This window comes from Macaca fascicularis, chromosome 5, assembly GCF_037993035.2.
Source record: "Macaca fascicularis isolate 582-1 chromosome 5, T2T-MFA8v1.1".
NCBI classification, from domain to species: domain Eukaryota; kingdom Metazoa; phylum Chordata; class Mammalia; order Primates; family Cercopithecidae; genus Macaca; species Macaca fascicularis.
The window spans coordinates 115364016-115388742 of record NC_088379.1 but is presented as its reverse complement, the minus strand read 5'-3'; the positions used below and the strand labels follow the sequence as shown (position 1 = coordinate 115388742).

At 37.3% G+C, this 24727-nt stretch overlaps 1 protein-coding gene across 24 annotated transcripts in view; it reads left to right on the top strand.

The window, feature by feature from the left end:
- Positions 1-24727, top strand: part of CFI (complement factor I) — a 71880-nt gene that overhangs the window by 21700 nt on the left and 25453 nt on the right. For 15 of the 24 annotated variants that reach the window (XR_012435015.1, XR_012435011.1, XR_012435014.1 and 12 more), the window contains exons 2-3: positions 19341-19611; positions 21493-21646. Coding sequence is in view for 17 of the 24 variants with exons in the window: in XM_045392751.2 (XP_045248686.2) it covers positions 19341-19611; positions 21493-21646 (425 nt within the window). In the remaining 7 variants the exon portion in view is untranslated. Of the gene's footprint in view, positions 1-7199; positions 7254-19340; positions 19612-21492; positions 21647-24727 lie in introns of all 24 variants that reach the window. The other 9 variants (XM_074040290.1, XM_074040286.1, XM_074040284.1 and 6 more) reach the window with 2 other exon arrangements.

Sequence of the window (24727 nt, the reverse complement as noted above, 5' to 3'; positions counted from 1 at the left end):
AAAAATAAAGTTAGCAAGGTGTGGTGGCATGTATCTGTAGTCTCAGCTACTTGGGAGGCTGAGGTGAGAGAATCACTTGAGCTCAGGAGTTCAAAGCTGCAGTGAGTTCTGACTACACCACTCCATTCAAACCTAGGCAACAGAGTGAGATCGTCTCTAAAATAAAATTAAGTTAAAATAAAGAAATATAGTACAAGTCAGAGAACCCTACATACTGAAGTGAAAGGACATTTGGCAGTTACTTGAAGTAATATGAGAAATAAAGAACTCCAGGAAAGGTAACTACAAAGGTAAATATACAAGCCAGTATTATATTATTTTGGTTTGTATTCCTTCTTTTCCTTTCCCACATGAGTTAAAAGACAACTATATAAAACGATTATAATTCTGTGTTAACAGTGCACAATATATAAAGATGTAACATATGACAATAACAAGATAAAGGAGCGGATGGAGCAGTATAGGAACAGAGTTTTGTATGCTCTCAAAACCAAGTTATTATCAATTCAAACTAGATTACTATAAATGTAATCACTATTAATTGTAATCTCCATAGTAGCCAAAAAGAAAGTATCTAAAAAATATATACAGAAGGAAATAAAAAGGGAACCAAAGTAATTGACTATGAAAAAATCAACTAAACACAAAAAGGGCAGTAATGGAGAAAATGAGAAACAAAAAAAGTATAAGACATACAATAAACAAATAGCAAATAGAAGAGTAAGTCCTTTCTTATCAACAATTACTTTAATGGAAGTGGATTAAATTCTAATATCAAAAGGCAGAGATTGGCAAAATCAATTTTTAAAAAATTATTATCCAACTATATGCTGTCTAAAGAGGCTCCCTTTAGGTCCAAAGAAATAAAGGATGGAAAAGATATAAATAACAGCCAAAAAAGAGCTAAAGTGTCTATACTAATACCAGACAAAATAGACCTTAAGTAAAAAACTGTTACAAGAGATAAATTACATGATATATTAATGAAAGGGTCAATTCTTCTGGAATATATAACAATTATGAATATTATACACTAAACAATAGAGCCCCAAAAGATATGAATGAAAAGTGACAGAATAAAAGAGAGAAATAGACAATTCTTGTTTTCGTGCTTTGTTTTTGTTTTTGTTTTTGAGATGTAGTCATCCAGGCTGGAATGCAGTGGCATGATCTCAGCTCACTGCAACTGGTTCAAGTGATTCTTATGCCTCACCTCCCAAATAGTTGAGATTACAGGCGTGCACCACCACACCTGGCTAATTTTTGTATTTTTAGTAGAGACGGGGTTTCACCATGTTGCCCAGGGTGGTCTTGAACTCCTGACCTCAGGTGATCCACCCTTGGCCTCCCAAAGTGCTGGGATTACAGGCGTGAGTCACTGTGCCTGACCAGAAATAGACAATTATATAATAATAGTTGGAAGCTTCAATACTCCACTTTCTATAATGAATAGAAGGTCAATAAGGAATAGAGAACTTGAACAGCACTATAAGCCCAGTAGACCTAATAACTAGACATATATAGAACTCTGCACTCAATAATAGCAGAATATACATTTTTCTCAAGTGCACGTGGAACAGTTTCTAAGATAGACCATATAAGACTTGTCACAAAATGAGTCTCAATAAATTTTTTAAATGTTGAAATTATACAGGGTAGCTTCTCTAACCACAGTGGAATAAGGCTGGAAACCAATAACAGAAAGAAAATTAGAAAATTTACAAATACGTGGAAATTAAACAACACATTCTTAAGCAACCAATGGTCAAAGAAGAAATCACAAGGGAAATTGTGACTACTTAGAGATAAATGAAAACAAAACACAACATACCAAAACATATGACAGGCAGCAAAAGCAGTTATCAAAGATAAATGTATAGCAATAAATACCTACATTAAAAAAGAATAGAGGACCCAGAAATAAGGCTGCACACTTAGAACTATCTGATCTTCTACAAATCTGACAAAAAGAAGCAATGGGGAAAGGACTCCCTATTCAATAAATGGTGCTGGGATAACTGGCTAGCCATAGGCAGAAAATTGAAACTGGACCCCTTCCTTAGACCATATACAAAAATTAACTCAAGATAGATTAAAGAATTAAATGTAAAACCCAAAACTATTAAAACCCTGGAAGACAACCTAGGCAATATTATTCTGGACATAGGAATGAGCAAAGATTTCATGACAAAGACACCAAAAGCAATCACAGCAAAGCAAAAATTGACAAATGGGATCTAATTAAACTAAAGAGCTTCTGCACAGCAAAAGAAATTATCAACAGAGTGAACAGACACACTACAGAATGGGAGAAAATGTTTGCAAACTATGCATCTGACAAAGGTCTAACATCTAGTGTCTAAAAGGAACTTAAACAAATTTACAAGAAAAATCAACCCCATTAAAAAGTGGGCAAAGGACATGAACAGACACTTTTCAAAAGAAGACTTATATGCAGCAACAATCATATGAAAAAAAGCCCAACATCAGTGATCATTGGAGAAATGCAGATTAAAACCACAATGAAATACCATCTCACAGCAGTCAGAATGGCACTATTAAAAAGTCCAAAAAAATAACATGCTGGTGAGGTTGTGGAGAAAAAGGAATGCTTATGCACATTTAGTGGTAGTGTAAATTAGCTCAACCATTGTGGAACACAGTGTGGCAACTCCACAAAGACCTAAAAAGAGAAATTCCATTCAACCCAGCAATCCCATTATTGGGTATATACCTAAAGGAATATAAATTGTTCTATCTTAAAAATACATGCACACATATGTTGATTGCAGCACTATTCACGACAGCAAAGACATGGAATCACCTTAAATGCCCATCAGTGGTAGACTGGATAAAGAAAATGTGGTACATATACACCATGGAATACTATTTAGCCATAAAAGAGAACAAGATCATATCTTTTGCAAGAATATGAATGGAGCCTGAGCCCATTTCCTCAGGAAACAAATGCAGAAACAGAAAACCAAATACCACATGTTCTCATTTATAAGTGGAAGCTAAATTATGAGAACACATGGACACATAGAGGGGCCTATAAGACACACTGGGCCTATTAGAAGATGGAGGCTGGGAGAAGGAAGAGCATCAGGAAAAACAACTAATAAGTACTAGGCTTAATACCTGGGTGATAAAATAATCTGTACAACAGACCCCCATGACACAGGCTTACCTATATAACAAACCTGCACAAGTTTACCTATAAAACAAACCCTGAATTTAAATGTTTTAAAAAAGAGTAAAGATCTCAAATTGATAACCTAACTTTACAACCTAAGAAGCACATCTTCTTTAGAAAAAGGAAGAACAAACTAAACCCAAAGGTAGAATAAATAAAATAATAAAGATTAGAGTAGAGACAAAAAAAAATTATATAGTAAGACAATAGAATCAATGAAATCACAAGTTGGTTCTTTGGACATAGCCACAAAATTGTCAGATTTTAGCTAAACTGAGAAAGAAAAAAGAGAGAAGATACAAATAACTAAAATCAGAAGTGAAATTGGAGATATTACTACTGATCTTGCAGAAATAAAAAGAATGATAAGAGAATGCTATGAGCAATTATATGGCAGCAAATTAGATAACCTAGATAAATTAATAAATTCCTAGAAACACACAAATCACCAAAACTAATTCAAGAAGAAATAGAAAATCTGAACAGACCTATAGCAAGTAAAGGTATTAAATCAGTAATTTAAAAATTTCCCAAAAAAGAAATATCGGTAACCAGATGGCTTTACTAGTGAATTCTACCAAACATATAAAGAGAATTAACACTGATTTTTCTCAAACACTTTCAAAAGGTAAAGAGGAGGGAACACTTCCTATGGATTCTGTGAGGCCAATAAATTACCATAATAGCAAAGTCAAAGATACCACAAGAAAAATTACAAAACAGAGATAAAGACTATCTTCCTACCAAATCAAAAACTCCCAAAGATTTCCAGTATTCTTAATTTATTTGTGTAGATCCAGATTTCCCTCTGTGATAATTTTCCTTCTGCTTTTTCTTGTAGTGCAGGTATGCTGCTGACTAATTCCTTCAGTTTTTGTGTGTCTTAAAAGGTTGTTCTTTTGCCTAAATTTTTGAATGATATTTTTGCTGGGTATAGAATTATAGATTGCGAATTTTCTCTTTCAGTACTTTAAAAATGTTGCTGCGTTGTCTTCGCATTTGCATTATTGATGAGAAATGTCATACTTATCTTCGTTTCTCTGTACATAGTGTGTCTTTTTTCTTTGACTCTTTTGAAGATTTTCTCTTAGTTACTGGTTTCCAAGTAATTTGAGTGTGACGTGGTTTGGTGGAGTTTCCTTCATGGTTCTCCTGCTTGGGGTTCATTCCCCATTTGTTCTCAAATTTGGATACATTTCAGCCGTTATTTCTTCAAATATGTTTTTTGTTCCTTCATTTTGTCCTCTTTTTTGGAGGCTCCAATTATGGATGTACTAGGCTGCTTGAAGTTGCCCCACAGTTTATTTACACTCTATTCTTTAATTTTTTTATTTTTTAAAATTATATTGTAGATAGTTTCCATTGATGTGTCTTTAAGTTTCCCAGTCTTTTCTTCTGCATATCTGATTTGGTTTTGGTTCCATCAAGTGTATTGTAGTTTTTATCCCTAGAAGTTCAATTTAGATCTTTTTCATATCATCCGTGTCTCTATTTTTGAACATGTGGAATACAGTTATAATAACTTTTTAAATCTCCCTGCCTGCTAATGCTAACATCTGTTTTAGAATTCTGGGTAAGTTTCAATTGCCTGTTTTTTCTCCTCATCGTGGGTCATATTTTATGACTTCTCGGATGCCTACTATTTTGTATTAAATGTCAAATATGAATTTTGCCTTGTTGGATGCTGTTCATACTGTAATATGTATTTTAAATTTACTTTTTAAATTTTTTACAGAATTGATTATATATCTGAATTTCCATTTTAAAATATTCACTGTTTGCATTTTCTTCATAATTCATTATTCCTTTCATTTCATGATTTTTACTAAAAATAATTTTCTTGTATGGGGCTGTTTTAAAAGTGTCTGTGTTGTGGGACAAATACACTAAACTTGCCATTTGTCAGTACACAAACAATTTTTGCAATTCATATTCCAGATAAATTGCTAGTTTCTTTAATATATAAAGAGTTACTACAAAAAAAAACAAGAAAAAATCTATATCACTGAAAGATATGGTTAGGATGTAAAGAAGGAAGAAAAAATCTTTCTTAAAATTTGAGCATACTGAAGATGCTTAACTTCACTCATAGGAAAAAAAGGCAAGTAAAAGTGTGCTCTGGTAACATTTTTACATATCAAATTGGCAAAGATTAAAAAGTTTAATAATATATACTCTGTAGTCAAGAGTATGGAAACCAGATATTCTCATATATTTATGATGGGAATGCAATTTAAAACAACCTCTATAGAGCAAAATTCGTCAATATCTTTCAGGATATTAAAAGTACTCATTCCTTTGATTCAGCAATATCACTTCCAGAGAAGTATCTGGCAGATATACTTAGCATATGTAAGAAATGATGTGTATTATATAAGGAGATTAATCATAGCATTATTTATAATAGTAAAACATGAGAAACTATCTAACTGCCCTTTGGGGGCTGATTATAGGGCCACTAGTTACAAATGCACTGATGTTGGGGCACAGATTGAAGAGTAACATAGGCTCATGTATACATTTATGATCTCTGGAAAGACTCACAAAGAGCTGTTAAGTGGTTACCTCTGAAGTGGGGCCTGAGTGGATTGAGAGGATAAGGAAAGGAAGGAAATGTAATTTTTACAGGCACATTTTTGAACCTCTTCGAACAATTCTCTATGTTTCCTATTCAAAAAAATCTATTAGCTATCTTACATTCATTATGAAAAAAACAAAAACAAACAAACAAACAAACAAAAAAACAAGACCAGAAAACTGGACAAGTGATTTTCTTTTTAATCTCTGAGACAAAAATAATGGAGTTGACCCCAAAACAATATTTCCATGTTTTTAGAGAGACTGAAAATTAGCACGCAAGAATCCATCCTACCTGACCACAGTATACAGTCATCTTCCCACAATTCCTAACAACATTCTGATTCTGGAAAAAAGATGAATATTTATCTTTAAAATAATAAAAACAACAAAAGACCTTATCAAATTTCTTATGTGAATTGGAACAATTCATTGTTAGGTATTACCAGAGAAACATTCTCTCCCTAACTACTTTTTAATCTGAATAGAATGGTTGCTGATTAAGGAGTTTGTGGGGTATCTGTGGCATCACTTTATGTCAAAAGCAGGGCTGCTCCCAGGTACAATGCAAAATGGGCAGCTCCAAGGAGAGAAAAAAGTGGAGGAAAAATTGCTAGTAAAGACCATAATCGGGATAAATAAGGCCATAGGGGACCTAAAACTCTTTCAATGGAAAGGTTTCTGATATGGTTGTTAACTCTTGGGATCCAAGTTGCTTATTCACTTCTGGAGGAAAGACAGTAGTTACATTGTTGACTGTTTTTGAAAGTTTTCCAATTTTTTTCTCAGTGTTTTCCAGGGAAATCGTCATTGTACCAGTTGGTTAATGCCATAATAATAAAAGCACTACATAATCTTAGTGGTATACAACTTTATTAGGTATACAAGCCTGTAGGTCAGTGGGGAGTCAGCTGGCCTATACTGGGCTCAGCAGGGCTGGTTCTTCTTTTTATGCCTGTGCTAGCCTGGTCATGCTTTTCTCCTAGCTATTCAGAGAAACACAAGGACAAACCCAGTTGTACAAGTACTTTCCACGTATCTTTCAAAGAACAGGGAAATACACCCTGTGCCCAGTAAACCATACAGTAAAGAACTAAGATGAAATGAGGATAGAACAAGGAGGGGGCTGTAGGCAACCTACCAAAATCATCATCGTATTCACATTTATATAGGATCTTAAATGTTTATTTGAGTTTCCCATGTATTTTTCATATAATCCTCACAATATCTTTGTGTGAACATTATTTTTATTTTCCACATTTTATAGAAGAGGAACAGGATCAAAAGGATAAAGTCACTTATCTAAGATCACACAGCTAATTAGCAATAGAAGAGGAACATTCCAATAGTACCCAGAAAAAAGGGAAAGGGGTGGACTTTTCCTTGCTTTAATCATAACTGATCATCTTTTTTTCTTTGTTTATAGATTAAATATGGAAAAGACAAACAAAAGAGGTAAATGAAGAAACTTGAGGATAAGGTATATAGCTATATACAGGGTTGATAAGGTCTAGAAAATGAGGTTGTTTTATTTCTTGTTTGTTTTCTAATGAACGACCATCTAAAATTGTTTCACTGGTCTCCTGCCTAGAGGAAAAAAAAGATAAAGTTTACATAAAAATAATTGCTATGTCACTGCAAATACCAAAGAAATAATTTTTAGGCTGGATGTGGTGGCTCATACCTGTAATCCCAGCATTTTGGGAGGCTGAAGTCAGTGGATTGCTGGAGGTCAGGAGTTCAAGACCAGCCTGGCCATTATTGTGAAACAGTATCTCTACTAAAAACACAAAAATTAACCGGGCATAGTGGCAGGCACTTGTAATCCCAGCTACACAGGAGGTTGAGGCAGAAGAATTGCTTGAACCCTGGAGACGCAAGTTGCAGTGAGCTGAGATTGCATCACTGCACTCGCTCACAGAGCTAGACTTTGTTTTGTTTTGTTTAAAAAATAATTTTTTAAAAGCCCATTGTATTAGTCCATTTTTATACTGCTATAAAGAACTGCCCAAGACTAGGTAATTTATAAAGGAAAGAGGTTTAATTGACTCACAGTTCAGCATGGCTGGGGAGGCCTCAGGAAACTTACAATCATGATGGAAGATGAAGAGGAAGCAAGGCACCTTCTCACAAAGTGGCAAGAAGAAGTATTGAGTGAAGGAGGAAGAGCCCCTTATGAAACCATCAGGTCTTGTAAGAACTCACTTGCTATTATGAGAACAGCATAGGTGAAACTGCCCCCATGATTTAATTACCTCCACTTGGTCTCTCCCTTGACACAGAATTATGGGGATTATAATTCAAGATGAGATATGGGTGGGGACACAAAGCCTAACCATATCACCCATATACACAGAGAAGCAACAGCAGCTAGAGGAGATGGAATCATGTTTTGTAGATGACCAGGCTGATAAATAATTGTTTAAAAAATGTTGTGGGGGGAGTGGAAAGCAAAAAACGGTGGGTGGGGAGCAAAAATATAAATAAATAAATTTCTGAATATGTGCTCCTAATATATATGAATGTATTTGTGTATAAATAATAAGTGCTGTACAAAGAAATGTACCTTAAAACAAAATTTTCAACACAAAAATAATATTTTAATAACAATTTTGACTACTACTATTTCATGGAATAATGCCATTAATCACACTTCATTATTTTTAAATTTTTTCACTTGATATTAATAGCATATTGACTGGGAAAGATGTCACGCGTGTCTATGTGAAGAGACCACCAAACAGGCTTTGTGTGAGCAATAAAGCTTTTTAATCACCTGGGTGCAGGTGGGCTGAGTCTGAAAACAGAGTCAGCAAAGGGTGGTAAGATTATCATTAGTTCTTATAAGTTTGGAATAGGCAGTGGAGTTAGGAACAATTTGTGGGCAAGGGGTGGATCTCACAAAGTACATTCTCGAGGGTGGGGAGAATGTTAAAAGTACTTTCTTAAGGGCGAGGGAATATCGCAAAGTACTTTATCGCAAGGGTGGAGAGGGTGTATTGTCATAAGGTCAATTGATCAGTTAGGGTGGGGCAGGAACAGATCACAATGGTCGAATGTCATCTTTTGTGGTTCTTCAGTTACTTCAGGCCATCTGGATGTATACGTGCAGGTCACAGGGGATATGATGGCTTAGCTTGGGCTCAGAGGCCTGACGAAAGATACTTGAGAAAGAGCAACATGCACAGTGAATACATAGTGGGGGTTCATCATTAATGTATTAGATGTAAGTCTGTATTTCAAGTAATCTTTTTAGTACTGCTGATGGAGAGAAAGAGCTGACTTCTTGTCATATCTGATTAGCTTTTCATTGTTTTTCTTCTCATAATATGGCTAATGAACAGCTTCTACTGATGCCAGAAGTGTAGACTGACATTTTTTGGTTTTCACTGGTGTTGTATTTTGGCACTGTTTTTAATCTAGGATTCATCTATCAACAAGAATCTCTTTAAATCACTTATCAGTTTATGAGGATTAATTTAGCTAAAACTAGATCACATAAAGTTCCTTAATCAAGCTCATGTATATGATCCTCTATCTTAAAAGAAAAACTCTCCTTTAACCCCATACCCTCCTCCAGCTATCGCCCCATTTCTCTAAACTGTGCCCCTTCACATCTAAACTCTCAAAAATTTGCTATGCTTATTTCCCTCTTTCTATTCTCTCTTGAATGTAATTAGGCTTGGTTTTCCCCATTCCACTAAAATTACATTTGTCAAAGTCACAATGGGGAAGTATTCAACACAGTTGTTCATCACTTCTTTTAATTTATATTTTATTTTTCCATAAGGTATTGGGGTACTGGTGGTATTTAGTTGCATGAGTAAGTTCTTTAGAAGTGATTTGTGAGATTTTGGTGCACCCATCACCTGAGCAGTATACACTACACCATATTTGTAGTCTTTTATCCCTTGCCCCGCTCCCACTCTACCCTCCAAGTCTCCAAAGTCCGTTGTATTATTCTTACATCTTTGCATCCTCATAACTTAGCTTCCACATACCAATGAGAACATACGATGTTTGGTTTTCCATTCCTGAGTTACTTCACTTGGAAAAATAGTCTCCAATCTCATCCAGGTCACTGCAAATGCTGTTAATTCATTCGTCTTTATGGCTGAGTAGTGTTCCGTCGTATATATGTCACAGTTTCTTTATCCACTCATTGATTGGTGGGCATTTGGGTTGGTTCCATGATTTTGCAATTGTAAATTGTGCTGCCATAAACATGCATGTGCAGGTATCTTTTCAGAATAATAACTTATTTTCCTCTGGGTAGATACCCAGTAGTGGGATTGCTGAATCCAATGGTGGTTCTACTTTTAGTCCTTTAAGGAATCTCCACACTGTTTTCCATAGTGGCTGTACTACTCTACATTCCCACCGGCAGTGTAGAAGTGTTCCCTGATCACCACATCCACACCAACATCTACTGTTTTTTGATTTATTATGGCCATTCTTGCAGGAGTAAGGTGGTATCACATTGTGGTTTTGATTTGCATTTCCCTGATCATTAGTGATGTTGAGCATTTTTTCATGTTTGTTGGCCATTTGTATATCTTCTTCTGAAAATTGTCTATTCATGTCCTTGGCCCATTTTTTGATGGGATTGTTTTTTCTTACTGATTTGTATGAGTTTGTTGTAGATTATGGATATTAGTCCTTTTTCAGATGTAAAGATTGTGAAGATTTTCTCACACCCTATGGGTTATCTGTTTACTCTGCTGACTGTTCCTTTTCCTGTACAAAGATTCTTTAGTTTAATTAAGTTCCAGCTATGTGTCTTTGTTTTTATTGCATTTGCTTTTGGGTTCTTGGTCATGAAATCCATGCCTAAGCCTATGTCTAGAAAGGTTTTTCCAATGTTATCTTCTAGAATTTTTATACTTTCAGGTCTTAGGTTTAAGTTCTTAATCCATCTTGAGTTGATTTTTATGTAAGGTGAGAGATGAGAATCCACTTTCATTCTCCTGCATGTGGCTAGCCAATTATCCCAGTACCATTTGTTGAAAATGGTGTCCTTTCCCCACTTTATGTTTTTGCTTGCTTTGTCAAAGGTCAGTTGGCTGTAAGTATTTGGGTTATTTCCTGGTTCTTATTCTGTTCCATTGGTCTATATGCCTATTTTTATACCAGTACCACACTGTTTTGGTGACTATGGCCTTATATTATAGTTTGAAATCAGGTAGTGTGATGCCTCCAGATTTGCTCTTTTTGCTTAGTCTTGCTTTGGCTATGTGGGCTCTTTTTTTGGTTCCATATGAATTTTAGAATTGTTTTTTTCTAATTCTGTGAAGAATGATAGCGGTATTTTGGTATTTGGATTGCACTGAATTTGTAGATTGCTTTTGGCGGTATGGTCATTTTCACAATATCAATTCTACCCATCCATGAGCATGGGATGTGTTTCCATTTGTTTTTGTTGTCTATGATTTCCTTCAGCAGTGTTTTGTAGTTTTCCCTGTAGAAGTTTTTCAAATCCTTGGTTAGATATATTCCTAAGTATTTTATTGATTGATTGATTGATTGATTGCAGCTATTGTAAAAGGGGCTGAGTTCTTGATTTGATTCTCTGCTTGGTAGCTGTTGGTGTATAGAAGAGCTACTGATTTGTGTACATTAATCATGTATCCAGAAACTTTGCTAAATTCTTGTATCAGTTCTAGAGCTTTCTGGAGGAGTCTTTAGGGTTTTCAAGGTAAATAATCATTATGTCAGCAAAAAGTGACAATTTGACTTCCTCTTTACTGATTTGGATGCCCATAAAGAAAAAGAAATAAATTCTTTCTCTTGTCTGATTGCTCTGGCTAGGACTTCCAGTACTACGCTGAAAAGGAATGGTGAGAGTGGGCATCCTTGTCTTGTTCCAGTTCTCAGAGGGAATGCTTTCAACTTTCCCCATTCATTACTATGTTGGCTGTGGATTTGTCATAGATAGCTTTTATTACATTAAGGTATGCCCCTTGTATACCAATTTCGCTGAGAGTTTTAATCATAAAGCGATGCTAGATTTTGTCAAATGCCTTTTCTGCATCTACTGAGATGATCATGTGATTTTTGTTTTTAATTCTGTTTATGTTGTATATCACATTTATTGACTTGTGTATGTTAAATCACCCCTGCATCCCTGGTATGAAGCCTACTTGATCATGGTAAATTATCTTTGTTATGTTGTTGGATTTGGTTAGCTAGTATTTTGTGAAGGATTTTAGCTTCCATGTTCATCAAAGATATCGATCTGTAGTTTTCTTTTTTGGTTATGTTCTTTCCTGGTTTTGGTATAAGGATGATGCCGGCTTCATCAAATTAATTGGGGGGGGGTCCTTCTTTCTCTGTCTTGTGGAATAGTGTCAAAAGGATAGGTACCAATTCCTCTTTGAATGTCTGGTAGAATTCTGCTGTGAATCTGTCTGGTCCCGGACTTTTTTTTTATTGGTAATTTTTTAATTACTATTTCAGTATGGCTAATTGTTATTGGTCTGTTCAGGGTATCTAATTCTTCCAAAGCTAGAAGGGTTATATTTTTCCAGGAACGTATCCATCTCTTCTAGGTTTTCTAGTTTATGTGCGTAAAGATGTTCATAGTAGGCTTGAATGATCTTTTGTATTTCAGTGGTGTCAGTTGTAGTATCTCCTGTTTCGTTTCTTATTGAGCTTATTTGGATTTTTTTCTCTTCTTTTCTTGGTTAATCTTGCCAATGGTCTGTCAATTTTATTTATCTTTTCAAAGAACCATCTTCTTGTTTCATTTGTCTTTAATTTTTTTTTCAGTTTCATTGGGTGAAAAACAAAATCAAGTTGGAAATTTAAAATTTCTTTGAACTGAATGGCAATAATGACACAACCTACCAAAACCTCTGGGATACAGCAAAGGCAGTGCTGAGAGGAAAGTTCATAGTCCTAAATGCCTACATCAAAAACACTGAAAGAGCACAAACTGACATTCTAAGATCGCACCTCAAGGAACTAGAGAAACAAGAACAAACCATACCCAAACCCAGCAGAAGAAAGGAAATAACCAAGACCAGAGCAGAACTAAATGAAACTCACTCCTTTTTTATTGTTTTTGTGCCATCTGCCGTTTATTTGCCTTTTGCTTCACTGACCACATATTCTCAGTCTCCTTTAATAGTTCTGCATCATCTGCTCAACCTCTACACGCTGGAGGGTTTACACCTTCCAAGGGCTTTATGATTCATTCAGAGGATAAGCCAATCTTTACAGTAGCCAACAGGTTCCTACAAGATCTGTCACCCACTCCTCCAATTCTCTGACCTGATCTCTTCCTATTCCCCCTGTTACTTATTCCCTTCCAGTCACATTGGCCCCCTTGACCAAGAATGTACCACATACACTCTATCTCAGAGCTGTTGCCCTTGCTATCTCCTCTGACCGTGATACATCACCCCTAGAGAGCTGCATAGCTTGCTCCCTCACCTTCAGGTCCCTAGCCCAAGGGAAGGTTTTCTCCAAAATCTTTTCTGACAACCCTATAAAAACAGCAATTCTCCCCTCACTCTCCATATTCTGTATCCTTCTTACCCTACATAGCATTTATCACCTTATGTCATCTTATATATTTACTGTTTATTCATTTTTGTCTGTCTTGCCTACCAGAATGTAAACTCTATGACTTTGTCCTGCTCACTTTTGTATCTCCAGCACTTAGAACAGTGACTGGCCATAGTAGGCTCTCAATAAATATTGAATGAATATGCTATGAATACAGGCCCAAGTGATAATCCATGTTTAAATATTAGTAAATATTTTTTCTTACTACTTTTTAAATAAAACTTATAATCTATATGTTTTATTAATAACATTTCTGATACTTTTGCATATTCCACTGATTCTTTCATATATCCCAAGACATGAATAAGCCAGTTTGAAAATTATTGGGCTATAATAGTGGTTTTCAGTTTTGGGGACACATAAGAATATTTATGGAGCTTGTTTACAGTGCAGAATCCAAGATCTGTCCCAGAGATTTTGATTAAGAAGGTCTATTGTTTGGGTCCCAGAATCTGCATTTGTAGGATAATGCACCTCAGGTGGTTTTGATGCAACTAGTCTAGGGCCACAGTCAGGAATACTTGATCCATGTGTTTGATAGTCTCCTATTTCAGCTCTTCACAGCAAACTCAGTAAAAATGGGGGGAAAAAACTTCTTTAACATGCCTCACACAGAGAATGATTTAAGTCCCATACTTTCTACACCAGTAGTTCTCGAGGGTTTGAATTATAAAGAGTGTATCATTCCATATAGGCTAGGTTGTGCACCAGTAAGAACCAATCCCCAGCTCTTAGTGGGTTAACACAACGGTTTATGTTTTGTTTGTTTGTTTGTTTGTTTTTGAAACGGAGTCTTACTCTGTCGCCAGGTTGGAGTGCAGTGGCGCGATCTCAGCTCACTGCAACCTCCGCCTCCCGGGTTCAAGCAATTCTTCTGCCTCAGCCTCCCGAGTAGCTGGGATTACAGGCACATGCCACCATGCCCAGCTAATTTTTGTATTTTTATTAGAGACCATGTTGGCCAGGATGGTCTTGATCTCCTGACTTCGTGATCCACCCACCTCAGCCTCCCAAAGTGCTGGGATTACAGGCATAAGCCACAGCGCCCGGCAAAATTTATGTTTTGTTCATGCAAAGCCTACTGTGGGTCCGGGTGGCTCTGTAGGGAACCCATCTTACATGTGTTGGCCCTGCATTCTAGGCTGCTTTGATTCTATGGTATCTCTACAATTTGCATTCCCATGATCACATGACACAGGAAGAGGAAGTTGGGTTGTTGAGCACTGGCGATTAAATGCTTCTCTCTGAACCCAACAAATTATTTCAGCTTACATTTCATTGGCCAAAGGAAATCATGCCCAACCTCAAGGGGAAAATGCAATCTTTCCATTTTCCCAGAAGCAGAGGAAAATACGATTTTGGTAAACAGTATTAATGTTTACCACAAAACTAGACATTAAAAGACTCTCAGGTTAGGCAGGGTGGCACACATCTGTAATCCCAGCACTTTGGGAGGCCGAGATGGGAGGATTGTTTAAGGCCAAGCGTTCAAGACCAGCCTGGGCAACATAGTGAGACCCCCATCTCTACAAAAAAAAATTTAAAAACAAAAATTAACTGGGCATTGTAGCATATGTCTGTCCTAGCTGCTCAGGAGACTGAGGCAGGATGATCACTTGAGCCTATGACTTAGGATTACAGTGGGCTATGATCATACCACTGCACTCCAGCTTAGGCAACAGAGTGAGACTCTGTCTCAAGAAAAAAAAAAAAAAAAGATCAGATTCACCACTCCATCTTATACCACCAAAAACACACATAATAGTAGTTGTTATTTTAATATCTGTTATTGTGAGAGAGACAGAAATGACAGTCACTATGGTTTCAATGATGATTTAAATAATTTTTCTTATTAACCATAATAGCATTTGCATATATTCAAAACATAGGTGTACATAAACATATGAGGCATACCCACATTATTTATATTTTGTCTTCAGGCAGAGCCTGGTGTACGCATTTACAAACCTCTTTAATAACGTCCTCAAATATCATCAGCCCATATTTTGGCAACCACTATTCTAGACATTGAGATACATGTGACTTACCAATTCTTTTAAATTAAAGCTACTGTCATCGTGTTTTAGACAGTGTATAAATAAACCACACTGTTACTATGCCCAGCTATTGTTCAACAGTAATTTTCTGTCTCTCTGTTGATTAATGTTGCCCTTGTTAACAGCCACTGTGTTCGTGTTATCCTTTACCATCCATCTGAAATTTAAAATGGTAATGTTATCATAAAGTTGCTTCCAACTTACAATAGGAAATTATAAGTATAGGAAACTGTTTAATTTCTAAGGTGAACTTCGCCATGCTCTGATTGCTTCTTCTATCCCCTTCTCAACCTTGTTTCAACAATTTCCTCCTCTCTCTCCCTCTTGAAAATGCAGTATCTCCTGTTTTGTTAGATTCCTCCTCTTAGCCTATAACCATGATGAAATGTCTTCTATCCCAACGAAAACAAAATTCTCTTTACTCTGTGGCCCTTTACGCTACTATCCCATCAAATGTTCTCCTGCTTCAGAGCCTAGCACTTAATCTTCTACTTTTGTGCGTGTGTGTATGTGTGTGACGGAGTCTTGCTTTGTTGCCCAGGCTGGAGTGCAGTGGTGCGATCTCGGTTCACTGCAACCTCCACCTCCTTGATTCAAGCAATTCCCCTGCCTCAGCCTCTTGAGTAGCTGGGATTATAGGTGCACACCACCACACCCAGCTAATTTTTTATTTATTTATTTATTTTTAGTAGAGATAGGGTTTCACCATGTTGGCCAGACTGGTCTCAAACTCCTGACCTCAGGCAATCTGCCCACCTCGGCCTCCTAAAGTGCTGGGATTACAGGCCTGAGCCAACACACCCAGCCTGCCTGTGTTTTTTTGTTTTTTGTTTTTTTGTATTTTTAGTAGAGACGGGGTTTCACCATGCTGGCCTGGCTGCCTTTGAACTCCTGACCTCGTGATCCACCGGTTTCAGCCTCCCAAAGTGCTGAGATTACAGGAATCAGTCACTGTGCCTGGCCCTAATCTTCTACTTCTCTACTGAAAGCATAAGGACATCAGACCTTGCTTAAAATGAAAAACACCCCTATCATCCCTCTCCCCCGCAACTCTTATCTCCAGGGACAAGCACTTTCAAATCTTTGCTGTTTCTTCTGCTGTTTACAACAGATTTCCTCAGTAACATGTTCATACAACCATTTATTTCAACCAATTTCCTGTTTGTTAGCCACTCCTTCTTCAGAGGTACTAGGTCTCCTAGTTCCTAAGCTTTTCTGGGGTTCTCTGGGGCTTAGCTTTCAGTTCTCTTTGGTCTGCTAAATCCATTACCACTAGCCCATCTGTTTTCCAGCTTCCAACATTTTGATATCTTACGTCCTACAGTCCTCTCCCCATTCTCTTTGACCTTATGGTTTATGCCCTTTAAAAAAATTCCTTTATTCTCAATTTAACAGAGCTTGGAGAGGAGACAGAGACTTTCTTTTTTGTTTTTCTTTTCTTTTTCTTTTTTTTTTTTGGTCTGTGTTCATGTTTTCATGTCTAAACGGCAAAACGAGTCAAGCTTTTTTTTTTTTTTTTTTTTTTTTTTGAGATGGAGTCTCGCTCTGTCACCCAGGTTGGGGTGCAATGGTGCGATCTCCACTCACTGCAAACTCCACCTCCCGGGTTCAAGTGATTCTCCTATCTCAGCCTCCTGAGTAGCTGGGATTACAGGCATGTGCCACAATGTCTGGCTAATTTTTGTATTTTTAGTGGAGATGGGGTTTCACCATGTTGGCCAGGTTGGTCTCAAACTCCTGACCTCAATTGATCTGCCCGCCTCAGCCTCCCAAAGTGCTGGGATTACAGGCGTGAGCCCCTGTGCCTGGCCAAAACCAGTCAAGCTTTTACTTCCACTTCCTCACCTCCCATTCCAGCCTCAACTCACCAATATGTGGTTTCCCATTTCCTTAAAGTTTCAGTTTAATTACATGCCACTTAGCATAAGTGACTCCATTTTGGTTTGGTCTGTTGGGGCTTGGTGCAGGAGTGCAGTTCAAAAAAATGGCTTCCCGTAATTTTATGTAACAGAGTGAGGTAGTATTTTCCCTTCCATCCCCCACCTCCACCCCAGGCAAAGAGGATGGAAGGTGCTGCCACTTTTCTTCATTGTGAAAGGGCTTTCACATTGTGAAAGGTCATTTGTGTGGTTCCCTTGGAGTGCTTGACATGTGTTCCCTGAAGTCTGAGGAGAAAAAAGAACTGGTACTTGACCCATACCTAAAAGGAAGAAGGACCCAAGGCTGGAGGGGCCTGGTGGCAGAGAAAAAAGAGGTGGCTGTGTTGGAGCAAGCCCTCTTTCAATGGTAGGCAGCAGGGAAGGCAACAGACAGGTGTGGGCCCTCAGGAGGGAATGGACTTGGGGACCATCAGAAATAGGACCCCTGCCCAAGAGGCTCCCTGCCAAAGGTAAGCAACCTCAGCAGAAAAGAGGCTAGTACTGTTGGATACTGGAGCTGAGAAGACATGAACCATGAGCAGCCAGCTGGAGGAGAGGCACTGCCAGCATTGAGTGAATTGACATCAAGTTTCCCCAGTAGTGTAATCTCTAGAGAACCTCATAGTACTCCGCATGAGAGAGTTGGCTCCAACCCTCACCTCACCAAGGCTAGTTCTCAGCCATAAGAATCAGGCGAGACCTGGCTGCTGTCCCTCTCTTCCTCTCCTGAGAGGTGGGAAGCATGACCTGAAAGCTATGGCATGGAGGAGAGCTCAGAGAGGACCCATCACACATCCTGGAAGCAAGTCTGAGCTGGGAGGAAGGAGAGGCTTTCATCTGACATGAAGGTCAGAGCTTCAATGGTTCCACAGCACTAGACATTGTCATTGCTATTTAGTGACTATTCCTGGGACTAAACATCTTTTATTTTTTTTGTTTTTGTTTAAATCTAAGAGTGACTGAAAAAGTTATGACACTTACCAAAGTTTCTATCCAAAGATCAAGGAGGAATGAGATTTCAGAAAAGATTTAAAGGAATAAAGGTAGAAAAAAAATCAAGTTGCTTGGATTTCTCACCCAATGAGAGCATCATTGTTTCAATATAAAGGTGATACGTAAAACCTGCTGTCAGGACACTTGCAAGCTGATCAGTGGAAGATACAGGAGAGAAATTATTACAAAAATTCCAACTCGAATAAGTGCCAAAAAGAGATATATGGAACCATGAAAAGTGTGTAACTGGCATATTTCTTTCTAAATCACTGTGTCAAAAGCCAGTTTTCAGAATGACCAATTTGTCATGTGTGTGTGTGTGTGTGTGTGTGTGTGTGTGTGTGTATGTGTAGCAATTTGTAAAGTTTCCTGAAAAGCAAATTATGGAGAATGACTTTAACAATCTTTGCAAAGTTTTGCATGGTTTTCATTAGCTTCTTCATTTCCCTTCATAACGGCATTTGAAGACTTTGATTTCTGTCTGCCCTAGCTTGATGCTTTGCAGCTGCAGGGCACTGAGGAAGGAGTGGGGCTCACTGCGGGCAGCAGGGGAGACTAGAGGACAGGAGGCTCATCCTCAGGAGGAAGCTCTGGGGGACAGGGAGAGAGCATTGACTTTTCTTCGCGGATTGACTTTTGGCCCAATTGGCCTGTTACCAGCCCTCATATTATTTCTACTGGAGTCCTGCAGGGTAATATTAGGGTAATAATATCTCTCATTAATTTCATGTCTAGTACCTGTCAGCCATTACACACATAGTATTTCTAATCTTGCAAAATAGGAGATATTATCTCATTTTACAGATGAGAGAATTTGCGTTTCAGGAGGGTCACTTGCCACGAGCCATATAACAGTAAGTGCCAAAACTGGGTCTAGAAGCCAGGTTTGTCTAATTCTTAAAGCCACCAGACCACACCACCCTCATCTGTACTGTGGACTGTATCTGTTTTGCTCTTTTTCTTCACTTACTCATCTTCAAAGGGGAGTTTAGTTTGTTGCTAAGTTAATGTTTCTTTTGCATTTTACAGGTCACTTCCACATTTCAAGAGGATCGGGTGGAAAAAAAGTGCTTAGCAAAAAAATATACTCACCTCTCCTGCAATAAAGTCTTCTGCCAGCCATGGCAGAGATGCATTGAGGGCACCTGTGTTTGTAAACTACCGTATCAGTGCCCAAAGAATGGCACTGTGGTGTGTGCAACTAATGGGAGAAGCTTCCCAACATACTGTCAGCAAAAGAGTTTGGAGTGTCTTCGTCCAGGGACAAAGTTTTTAAATAATGGAACATGCATAGCCGGAGGTAGCAAAAGCCTAGTTTTCAAGTCATTCTATGATATAAAAGGGCATACGTATGCCATACTTTCTATCAGAAAATAATTCTCTTATGTATGTTATGATGACAACTCAAAATTTTTTCTAGACTCTCAATAATAATTGGGGTAATCACTAAAGAAATCAGGGGTCGCCAGAATCCAGCCAGCCTTTGAGTGCAGAGCATAGGATGTTGAGTCCAGACCTTCCATTCACTGCCCCTGCCACTCCCCACTGCCCAGCCCTTTAGAATTGTCCCCACACTCACTTCTACTTGGTTGAAGGGATTATTCCCAGGGCCATTGAGTTGGTTCAGAACCCAGTGAAAAGTCTTCAAGTAAGGTTGGTACTCACATGTAGGCTAGTCAGGCCTCAGGTCCCCCTGTGGCCCCAATAATTTCTGTTTTTGTTTTGTTTTGGATGGAGTCTGACTCTGTCGCCCAGGCTGGAGTGCAGTGGTGTGATCTTGGCTCACTGCAACCTCTGCCTCCCAGGTTCATGCCATTCTCCTGCCTCAGCCTCCCAAGTAGCTGGGATTACAGGTGCCTGCCACCATGCCCAGCTAATTTTTTGTATTTTTAGTAGAGATCGGGTTTCACTGTGTTAGCCAGGATGGTCTCGATCTCCTGACCTCATGATCCGCCCGCCTCAGCCTCCCAAAGTGCTGGGATTACAGGCGTGAGCCACCGCTCATGGCCTACCCCAGTAATTTCTTTCAACAGCCATCCCGCCATCCCCCAACTCTCTCCCCCAGCCCTGACCCCATTGTCCCTAAATATCCAAGGGTTGCTTGAGCCACTGCTGACCTGGGACATACTCCAACCTAGCAAACCCAGATGTCAGACCAGAGAGCTTGTCTACAGTCCCTCCAGGTGCCTCGTGTGCTGAGGAGGCTGGGGCCCTAGCACTTAGATTAGTGGGCAGTTACGATTAAGGATTTCACTGTCAGTCCAATTGAGTTTCAAGTCCCTCCAAACCCCACCCTGGTTGTTGACAAGCTGGACCTTACTGGACCCCAGTTCCCTCATCTGTAAAATGTGAAGTTTCTAAGTTGTACAATTCTTGTGAAAATTAAATAAAACAATGTATGCAGAGCTCTTCACACAGTGCTTGGCATGCAGAAAGTACTTGCTACATTTTATGTATGACAGCAAAGCTTGGGCTCATTGTCTTCTGATAGCAAGTTATTACAGACACTTCATGACCTTAGGAACGCTTAAAACATTCTTTTTAAAGGCACCATGACATATACTAGTTCATGTTTTTGAGATGCTGTATGTTTTTGGGATGCTGAGTTAAGATGAGTTAAGATGTTGAGATACTGTGGAAAAGGAGGGGGAAAGCTCCCTGTTTGAGCTCATCTATAATCCCTGTTGGAAAGGCGGAAGGCAATAGTGGAGGTTATTTCATCAGTGTCAGACTTTTCTTCTCTTGAGGCATTAAATGCCTTAAATATATGAGAATACATAAACCCTTTCTACATTTTACATTTTCACTGTTGGGCTTATTTTTGAGAGCATGGACTTTGGAGTGAGATCAGTTGAGCAGGTTCCAAATCCTGGCATCACCACTTGGGCCAGGAGCTTACCTTCCCCTAGATTTAGGTTCCTCATGTGTAAAAATGGGAATAAACAGGCTTTATCCTCATAGGGTTGATGTGAGGATTTAATGATCCTCTATAGAGCTGAATAACACAGCCACTGACACATAATAAGCACTCATAAAATAATTGCTTACTATTACTTGTTAAAATTGTCATGATGTTCAAAGCTCACTTGACTTTAAGTACATTATTATTTTTAAAGACTTTTAATTAAGAGAAAAAAGTGAATGGCTACGTATTGCACATTATTTTGTTTTTTTATTTTAGGAAAGTTTAGTGTTTCCTTGAAGCATGGAAATACAGATTCAGAGGGAATAGTTGAAGTAAAACTTGTGGACCAAGATAAAGCAATGTTCGTATGCAAAAGCAGCTGGAGCATGAGGGAAGCCAACGTGGCCTGCCTTGACCTTGGATTTCAACAGTGAGTGCTTGTATCAGTGGATTTTCTCATGGTTGATTTAATTGTTCTGTTTGCTTTTTGATTACCTAATCTTTCTGTGTATTAATTTCCACATATATAACCTAAGAAAATTAACTACGTGCATCATAGCATTGCTATGAGGATGATATGCATTCATGTTTACCCAACACTTGGAACCCTACTGACCACAAAGCATGGATAATAAGTCTGTTGAAGTATCTGGACGTGAATCCTTTAGTGATTCTGAGAGTCACAAACACATTCATTTCTGTCTGTCTCCTACTCATCTACAATTATGTACATTTTTTCACACTTAGTATCGCTTATATACTAGGTGTGAGTATAGTTTTTAGTTATATAGTTTATAGCATAAACTATAGCATCGTTATACTATACTATATATGTATTGTTAAACTATACTATATACTATAAACTATACAGTGAGTATAAACTATACAGTTACAGTATAAACTATATAGTTAGGATAAACTATAGTTTATAGTATAGTTTATAAACTATATAGTTTATATACTGTAAGTATAGTTATAGTTTATATACTTATAGTTTATATACTATGTAGTTTATATATACTATATAGTTTTTATATACTGTATAGTTTATATACATATAGTTTATACTATAAGTATAGTATATAAACTATATATAAACTATACTATACAGTATAGTTTATAGTTTAGTATAAACTATATAGTTTATATATAACTAGTATAGTTTATAGTTTATATAGTTATAGTTTATAGCATAGTTTATATATGCCTTTTCTCTTTTTTCCTTGATAAACCCTGTAGAGGTTTTCGTATTTGTAAAATGGTCTTTTGTTTCTTTATCTTCTACTTCATCAATCCTTGCTGTTATCTTTGACTTTCCCTTCTTTTCCCTATTGCATTTTTTCTGATTCCTTGAGTCGAATACTTGACTCAACGGTTTTCAATTTGTCTTACTTTCCTAACGTAAACATTTAAGATTAAACATTTCCCTCTAGGTAATGTTTCATCTACATGCTATCAGCCTTCATAAGTGGTATTTTATTTATTATTTGGTTCAAAATATCTTCTGACTTTCAATATAATTTCTTCTTTGCCCCATATGTAATTTGGAAGTTTTCTTTATTATAATATTAGTTTTAATTAATATGTTAGTTTGCCTTTGGTTAACTTTGTGTTATTGATTTTCTTATTCTGTGTGGTTAGAGAACATGCCTGTAAGATAACAATTTTTTCAAATATTTGTTGAGACTTGCTTTGTGGTTGAATATTTTTCAAATGCTCCACATGCAGGGTTCTAGATAATAGATATGTTACTCATTATTAATAGAATTAGCAAAGTTGTTAGCTGCTCTGTTTAGATTTTTTTCTATTTCTTTACTTTCAATCTTCCTATATCTTTAGATTTTAAGCATGTTCCTTATAAACAGCACATATCTAGATTTGTTTTAATTCAATGTTTACAATCACTGTTAACTGAAGAGTTTAGTCCATTTACATTATTATAATTACTTATATTGTTGAATTTATTTCTTCTCTTGTTTTTAGGCTTATTATTTACCCTGCTTTTTGTGTGCTTTTGTCTTTTTCCTTTTATAATTTCTACTAAATTAAAGATTTTTAAAAATCTTTCCTCTTTTCCACCTCTAGTTGGTTTGATGATTATGCATTATATTTCTATTTCTTTAGTTTCATTTGAATTTATACCATAAATCATTGATTTAGGAAGTCCTCACCATCTTCAGTAATAATAGAAAAAAATGTAATTAACCCATCAAGTTTTTAATATTTAGTTCCACCTTATTTTTCTATATCCCAGAAGTTAATCGCTATGATGATATAATAAGCCATTATCGCTACTGTTAAGACAATGCTTACTCAGATTTACTTCATGTTTACCAACTTCTTGGTTTGTTCCTTCTTTCTGGATTCAATTTTCTTCTTCTTAAACCACATCTGCTAGTAGTTCACTAGTGAGAGTCTCTTATATTGTTAAATTAAGCTATAGGCTATTTCTGAGTTTCATCAGTTTGTTACCTACAACTTATGGTTCAACCTACTAGTAGATTCTCTCATTATTTGATTTCTCAGTATTTTGCTCTTATATAAGCTCATGAACAGACATCTCTAATTTTAACCAGCACAGATTTCCCTTACTTCCTTAAGAACTCATTGAGGAAAACGATGGCATTTTATATAGTATTTTTTTTATTATACCTTAAGTTCTAGGGTACATGTGCACAACGTGCAGGTTTGTTACATATATATACATGTGCCATATTGGTTTGCTGCACCCATTAACTCATCATTTACATTAGGTATATCTCCTAATGCTATCCCTCCCCCCTACCCCCTCCCCACAATAGGACCTGGTGTGTGATGCTCCCCTTCCTGTGTCCAAGTGATCTCATTGTTCAATTCCTACCTATGAGTGAGAACATGTGGTATTTGGTTTTCTGTTCTTGCGATAGTTTGCTGGGAATGATAGTTTCCAGCTGCATCCCTGTCCCTACAAAGGACACGAACTCATCCTTTTTTATGGCTGCATAGTATTCCATGGTGTATATGTGCCACATTTTCTTAATCCAGTCTGTCACTGATGGACATTTGGGTTGATTCCAAGTCTTTTCTATTGTGACTAGTGCCACAATAAACATGTGTGTGCATGTGTCTTTATAGCAGCATGACTTATAATCCTTTGGGTATATCCCCAGGAATGGGATGGCTGGGTCAAATGATATTTCTAGTTCTAGATCCTTGAGGAATCGCCACACTGTTTTCTACAATGTTTGAACTAGTTTACAGTCCCACCAACAGTGTTAAAGTGTTCCTATTTCTCTACATCCTCTCCAGCACCTGTTGTTTCCTGATTTTTTAATGATTGCCATTCTAACTGGTGTGAGATGGTATCTTATTGTGGTTTTGATTTGCATTTCTCTGCTGGCAAGTGATGATGAGCATTTTTTCATGTGTCTGTTGGCTGTATGAATCTCTTCTTTTGAGAAGTGTTTGTTCATATCCTTTGCCCACTTTTTGATGGGGTTGTTTGATTTTTTCTTGTAAATTTGATTGAGTT